The following is a 6,752-nucleotide window of genomic DNA, read 5'->3' as shown; positions in this document are numbered from 1 at the left end:
TGTTTGTAAACTATGAAAGATAAAATGATTTATGAAGATATGCAGCTTCCACACACATGGTAAACGGTTTGGCCATGTTATTAGCACTAATCGAAAATAGTATTATATTATTTAATCGATATTTAACCTCAAATATGTAAGTGCGAATACTATATCGAAAAGAAAATTCAAAAATGGGTCAAGAGTAGATTGCATCCTTTACTTCCTAATTCCCTTTGGTTTGTTGTTTATCACTTATGTCCTACATCACTTTTCAAAAGATTTTAGTGAACCGAAATTATATACATATATTTTTGAAACTTTAATAAAAATTTTTGAAGAGTATTAAAAAAATGAACCACAAACTAAGAGGATCAAGTGTTCAAATATTCATTCATACAATATATACATATACAGACGAATAAAAGAAAAAATAATGTAAATTATAACAATAGTACTCACCGAAGTAAAAAAAAAATTAAATTTAACATAATAATAATAAGGAAATATAAAATAAAAGAAAATACTATCACAATTTATATACGAATATGAATCTATATAAAATATCTAATAAAATAAAACTGATTAAATAATAATAACAAATCACCACAGTACAAAGCAAAGAAAATTAATAATTAAATTAAAAAACAATAAAATAAATACACATTCACACTTATATATCATATTTACATTCTGCAGAACTCCCAAACCTTTCTACTCACGTGTGGAAAGCTGAGCAGGGTTCCAAGAAATCCCAGCACTTCTCTCTCAGCAGCGTCACTGGTATTCATTTTACTTAAATTAGGTATTTTACCTATAAATTTTTTAAAAAATTATATGTTGGTACTTAAATAACTTGGCTATTGAATAAACATATACATTTATTTTATTTTACATATATTGCGGAAACTATGAAATGAAATGAAAAAATAACTTTATTCTGGGACATATGTCCCCTAAGAATAATTACAAGGTTCATATAGTGAGATTTTTATCTGGCGAGCGTTTACAAATTTTCAGGTAGTAGAATGAAATTTCATTGGTATATTGGCTTTACTACTGTTTATAATGTTAATCAATAACTGCCTATTTATTTGATTACAAAGATGTGGAGGTTTGGTTATTCAATAAATGAAGGAATATGTGTTGTTTAAAGGAGAGAATGGATGAGGACTTGCGAATGGAGATGGGAAAAGAATTCCAGAGGGAGGTTGCACGTATGACGAAGGATTTGCTAAAGAAGGAGGTTCTATAGGAGGGCATATATAAATCATTCGGATGGGATCTGGTGTTTAATGAGTGGATGGATAAACGAAGAGTGAGGAGATCTATGATATAGGTAGGTTTTTTGATGTTAAGAACTTGGAATAGAAAAACACCAAGGAGGTATTGCCTTCGGGAGGTTGGATAGAGCCACTTCAACTCGGAATACCAGCGGGAGACTTGAGAGTGCCTAGGGAACCCAAAGATAAATCTTACAAAACAATTCATGAGTCTCTTCAGTCTCAACTCTAGTCCTGCAGATAGCCCTCCGTACACCAAGGATCCGTAGTCGAAGTGGGGGAAGACAAGAGAGGATGAAACTATGTACATAACCATAGAATCACGCCAAGAAAAGTTGGTAGTATTCGGCCATTATGCAAATATTCCTACTCTCTGTGTGGAGAAAATATAATACTCCATTTTGGACAGGTCTCCCAGTTTTTGTGATATACAACTGGTCCATCATCATCAAGCAATAATTTATACTTCATTTTAAATTAAATTTATAATGAATACCGGAAAATATGGAATAGATGTTGAAAAGCTTAAAAGCATTAACATAATGTGCATGCGCTAGCTTTAAGGAGAAAAGGCATAATCCCTTCCACCAACCAATATGCTGTTATGCCTCAACAGAACACATAAAACCTGTTGAGAGGAAATATTTTTATTTCATATTAGAAGCAAATAGTTGATCGTATGAAGTAGATTGAAGGAAGATAGTCCAGGTGGTGGTCAATAAAGGTTTTGAAAATATTAACAAAAAACTACCAATACCAACTGTAGATACAGAAAACCATTCTTATCAGCCCTGTCGAAGCCCTTCAATGTGGCGCGAAACGTTGGTTAACAATAAATAGTTTTTTGTTGCTATTTTTTTTTTTACTTTTATTGACTGACTCCTCCAATCTATTTTTATTTCAATAATGTTAAAAGACTTTTGGTGTTGTTAGTTACAAAGTCTAGAACATATCTCAGTCTTGGGACAGATTTATTGTTGTATTGTATTTTACAAGTTTTATCTATTTTCTTTTAAAATGTTCTAGTGACAAATTTGTTCTTTTGTGTTGGAATTGCGATTCAATACGATAATTTTCATAAATCACAATTTTAATTATTTAATTGTTTGGGATATTTTGATAACGATTTATAGATGAATATAACTTTACAATCTTCATTATTTAATTTGTGCTTCGCGTTAATTTATGTTGCCCACTTTTTTTTCTTTTTCATTTTTAAACCTTCACTGCTTCTTATTACTTTGTCTTAACTTCGGAATACGTTTCGTACATAGTTCCACCATCGAGACCAATTTACAATATCATTAGAAAAATTACATTTTATCAACGTTATCAACTTCAAAATACAAACTATCATCATCATAATCATTTTATACCGCTTGTGCAGAGTGGGATTAAAATTTGCAGAGTCTGGACCAGATATCTCGCTTTTGGACCATCTCGCTTTTCCTACTATAGTCCATATCCCGCCTCCTGAACGGCTCCTTAACAACCTCCTCCCAGGAAATGCGTGGCCTTCCTCTTGGCCTTCTTCCCTCCACGCAAGTCTCATATGTCTTTCTAGGATGCTCTCAGCCGGTTTGACTCCGAGGTTAGTCTGAATGGTACTGTTCCGTACTCTATCTCGTCGTGTCCTTCCTTCTACCTTACGAAGGTACCACATCTCCATGGATTGGATACGACTCTTGTGTTTCGAGGTGAGGATCCACGATTCGGAATAGTAGGAAAGAATAGGGGGGAACGTCGATTAGTAGATCGTTATTTTAGTTTTTCTCGTCACCTCTCTAATGCCCAGGAAACCCCTTCGAAGGAAACTAAATATTCTTCCTGCTGCATTGATTCTTTGAGGAACTTCATCAATGTAGCCACTTTCGTTTAGATGAGATATTTGGAATTCTGGACCTACTCCAGTCTTTCTCCGTTCGCTTTGATCTCCCTCATTATTCAGACAGTGCTTGCTCTATGTCTTCCTTTCCCACCCTGTCAAAAGCCTTTTGAAGGTCCACAGAGCAAATCGAAAGTTCTTTATTCTTGTAGTCTTCAATACAAACCATTCACAACTATATCAGACACAGTACATTGATAATAATCACTACATTAAATAAGAAAAGCCAATTATTCGTATATAATTTTTTATATTTCAATTATTACTAAATTATTAATTTATAGTCATTTTTTGACTGATTGAATAACAATTAACTTACGAATTAGTGCTCATAATTAAACTTATTTGTCAGGTAGATCGTAATATAGTTACAGCTAACTGTCTGGTTATGTAGAGGGTAACCAGGAAATGAAATATTATTGAAGGAATAATAAAATTATTACAATTTTAAATATATACAATTTGCTTGCCAAACCACAAGAAATAGTAAAATTCCACTCCATGAAGACCCCTTTGTGGAAAATTGTCATAAGCTATGGAGGGATTATTCAAACATTATTATTTCTAGGCATAAGAAAGTAAGAGAAGAAAATGAAATGAAGTCAAATTGACTAATTTGAAATTATTAATCATAAAATAAATAATAATAATAATAATAACTCAGCTTATTGAGAAAAAAAAATAATATCAGTTACAAGCCTAGGAGACATATGTTCCTCATAATGTAAAATATATTCATGTCTGATAATCATTTATTCCTCTTAACGTGAAAAAATGGTGTTACTGAGTTAGGATTAAAGCCATTCTCTGGATTAGGTATTCAACGGTGGCCGGTGAAGATGGATCTTGGTATAGAACCTTAGAGTTCGCTGAGACTCTCATTAGTATACAAATGGAAGGTAAAAATCATTCATACTATTAAAACAAATTCCGAAATCCTAACTAGGATATGTTTTATGGACTGAATATAAATATATAAAAACATAAAAAAGTTTATTGATACAACCAAAATGATGACAATATTAAAACCCAAACACCCTGACGACGTAGTCAATATCCTTGTTGTAGTTAGACACGAAATGGAGCGTGACCCAATCGAACCCAATACCTCCTCTAGTGAGACAAGCGTATCCTCTGCTTCGGGCCAAATTGTGTGCTTCGATGAATGTGATGAAACCTCCGAGCCTTTGATCTGCCAAAGGAAGATCGACATCGACGGTCACCTTACCGGCGAACCCGTACCTCATCCTGGGCGAACCCGAATGTCTTAGCAAGTATTGCCTGCGTCCAGAACATAAAAATCATTAAAGACAATCACACAGCAATGATCCAATGGCGGTTCAGTAAAAGAAGCCTTTGACCAACACATATACAATATTTTTAAAAGATATATAACGTGTAGATTTAGTGACTTAAATGATAAGTTACTTTACTATATAGTCATGCATTTATCTACTCTATATCTAATGAGATCTCACCTCATAACATTATCGCTATAGCGTACTCTTGTTTCGTACAGCAATCTGAAATATTAATAATTCCAATAAAAACGAATAACATTAATATATATATATATCTATAGACATTTTAGAAAATATTCACAATAACAAATTAATAAGGATTTAAAAGTTTATTCGTAAACGGAAATTTAATTATTAACTCTTGATTCCGATTCTAAAAGCAATTGAATTTATTTATTTTTAGAGTATACAGAAATCATAAGTCAGTACTAATGTTTATAATTGCAAATTTCAAATCTGATCCAAATCATAATGATGACATCTTTTATGTATGAATCTAACTTAGTACAGTGAGACTCCTCTGCGAGGTAAACTGAAAACGAATTTAATTTCGTGCAGCCTGAAAAAATAACGACTTAAGAAAATCAGTTAAGTATAATATAATACTTACTGTAATACTTTCATTATTCTACTTAATTAAGTGTGTCAAGTGTATCTAAATGCTCTTGAATAAAGATAATAACGCATATTCACTGTCATACGTAAATATATACATTTTAATATTATTACATGAATTATATTTTTATCCAAAGCCTCACCTCTCACCCTCTCTTCTCTGACCCCATGTATAGCTATCGCGGTTGTACCTTTTCAAGCTACTCTGGTAGTAAGCGCTTGGTGAATCACTGGTCACTTGCAGGAATGCAAGAGCACCAAGAACTAATGCAGTAGTGAGAACCTTCATTCTGATTTAATGCACGAATATGAATGTTCATGTCTACGCTGAAACTTTATATGCGAAGTCTGACGCATAATTTTTGAGTGCTTCGATAATATGATGAATGATAAATGATAAAGATATGGAAATTAATAGGAACTAAGGAGTTTCTTCCGGTGAATCATTAATTTTCAATATGGAAGAAAATTTAATTATTTTATTTTTTTGGCGTTGCTAGAATGGACAATAGGTGAAAAATTATATTATACCAGGAGAAGCGTGTAAATTTTTGTATCATATCCATAGTTAAACTTCTTTGTAACTATATACCTACTTTTTAACGAGTAAATAAATCATACGAAAAATGTATTAAATCATATATATTCTTTTAAGAATATAGAGTTAAAACAAAAATACGTTAAATTAACTTTTTCAATAAGCAGAAAAATTACTGCAGTTACCAATAGCTATTGTAATATATTATGGTGTCGAAAAATTAAACACATACAGCACATTTAACATAGTTATCCATATCATTTTTAAAATTATTAAAATCAAAATCGCTTTATAATTATTCCAAGTAAATCATAATATTTATAAAAAATTATTCCAAATAATTCGAAAATAAATTCAAAGGCAACTACTTGCTAACTTATATCTGGAGTATACCCCATAATATCTTGCTATATTTGTCTCTCGTTTCAGCCCAAACAAATGTATCATAATGTTATCTTTTTATATATAAAAATTTATTCTCAGATATGTTTTGAAAAAAATAACACTAATTTTACATAGTGACTTAATTACTAGAATGTTTCGAAGACATTTAAAAATAGATTATATATAAGTAGTTAGTTCCTAAAATTCAGTAATTTTTGTCAAATAGCATGTCAACTGCTCCTGCGAAGATAAACTACATTAAAGTATATTAAACTGACTGTAATTTGAGTACCAATAGGCATCTGTACGCCGTTCTTAGGAGTTGTACTTTCCATAAAAATTACGAAAATAAATTCTCAAAACATTAGCTTTTCTTTATTCCAAGAATAAAGTTACTTTTTTTAAAACTGTATTTCTAGGTTTGTTAAACATTATCATTTCGTAGGTAATTTTGAAGATACGGAGCTCAGAATGAAAAAGTAATTTTTTTGTAACATTTTAAAACGGCCACCATTTTATATTCTCTCACAATTATAGTTAGCAGAGTCATCACTTTATGCAATAACTGTATATATGTATTTATTTACTAAATAATTCAACACACTATCCAAATTTTAGTCTCAAAACATTTATTTCATTTACACGCCCAAAGCTTAGGCCAATTCGGCCATCTTCAGGGACATCTATTACAAAAGTTTCCATTATTTGTATGATCCTACAATCAATTCAATTATTTAACATTATTATTTATAATTTACCTTACCTTA

At 31.3% G+C, this 6,752-nt stretch overlaps 1 protein-coding gene across 1 annotated transcript; it reads right to left on the bottom strand.

Moving 5' to 3' along the window:
- Window positions 1-4,123: 4,123 nt before the first annotated feature.
- LOC106681733 (uncharacterized) lies at window positions 4,124-5,358 on the bottom strand. Its single transcript, XM_014422202.2, has 3 exons — window positions 5,207-5,358; window positions 4,626-4,670; window positions 4,124-4,428 (listed from the first exon to the last, which is right to left on the bottom strand). The coding sequence occupies exons 1-3, from the start codon at window positions 5,350-5,352 to the stop codon at window positions 4,170-4,172; spliced, it is 450 nt and encodes a 149-aa protein (XP_014277688.1). The 5' UTR covers window positions 5,353-5,358; the 3' UTR covers window positions 4,124-4,169.
- Window positions 5,359-6,752: the final 1,394 nt, after the last annotated feature.

The sequence above is a fragment of the Halyomorpha halys genome, unplaced genomic scaffold (genome assembly GCF_000696795.3).
Source record: "Halyomorpha halys isolate HHAL.00 unplaced genomic scaffold, Hhal_1.1 Scaffold362.1, whole genome shotgun sequence".
Classification (NCBI taxonomy): domain Eukaryota; kingdom Metazoa; phylum Arthropoda; class Insecta; order Hemiptera; family Pentatomidae; genus Halyomorpha; species Halyomorpha halys.
Note: the sequence above shows the minus strand (reverse complement) of the source record. Positions and strands in the feature narration are given on the sequence as shown.

Bases quoted from the DNA above. Each gene is read 5' to 3' on its own strand.
- LOC106681733 (XM_014422202.2), bottom strand. From the start codon at position 5,352: ATGAAGGTTCTCACTACTGCATTAGTTCTTGGTGCTCTTGCATTCCTG. The intron at 4,671-5,206 runs GTGAGGCTTTGG...TTAATATTTCAG, and splicing joins CAGAGAAGAGAGGGTGAGAG to ATTGCTGTACGAAACAAGAG. The intron at 4,429-4,625 runs GTGAGATCTCAT...TTCTGGACGCAG, and splicing joins TATAGCGATAATGTTATGAG to GCAATACTTGCTAAGACATT.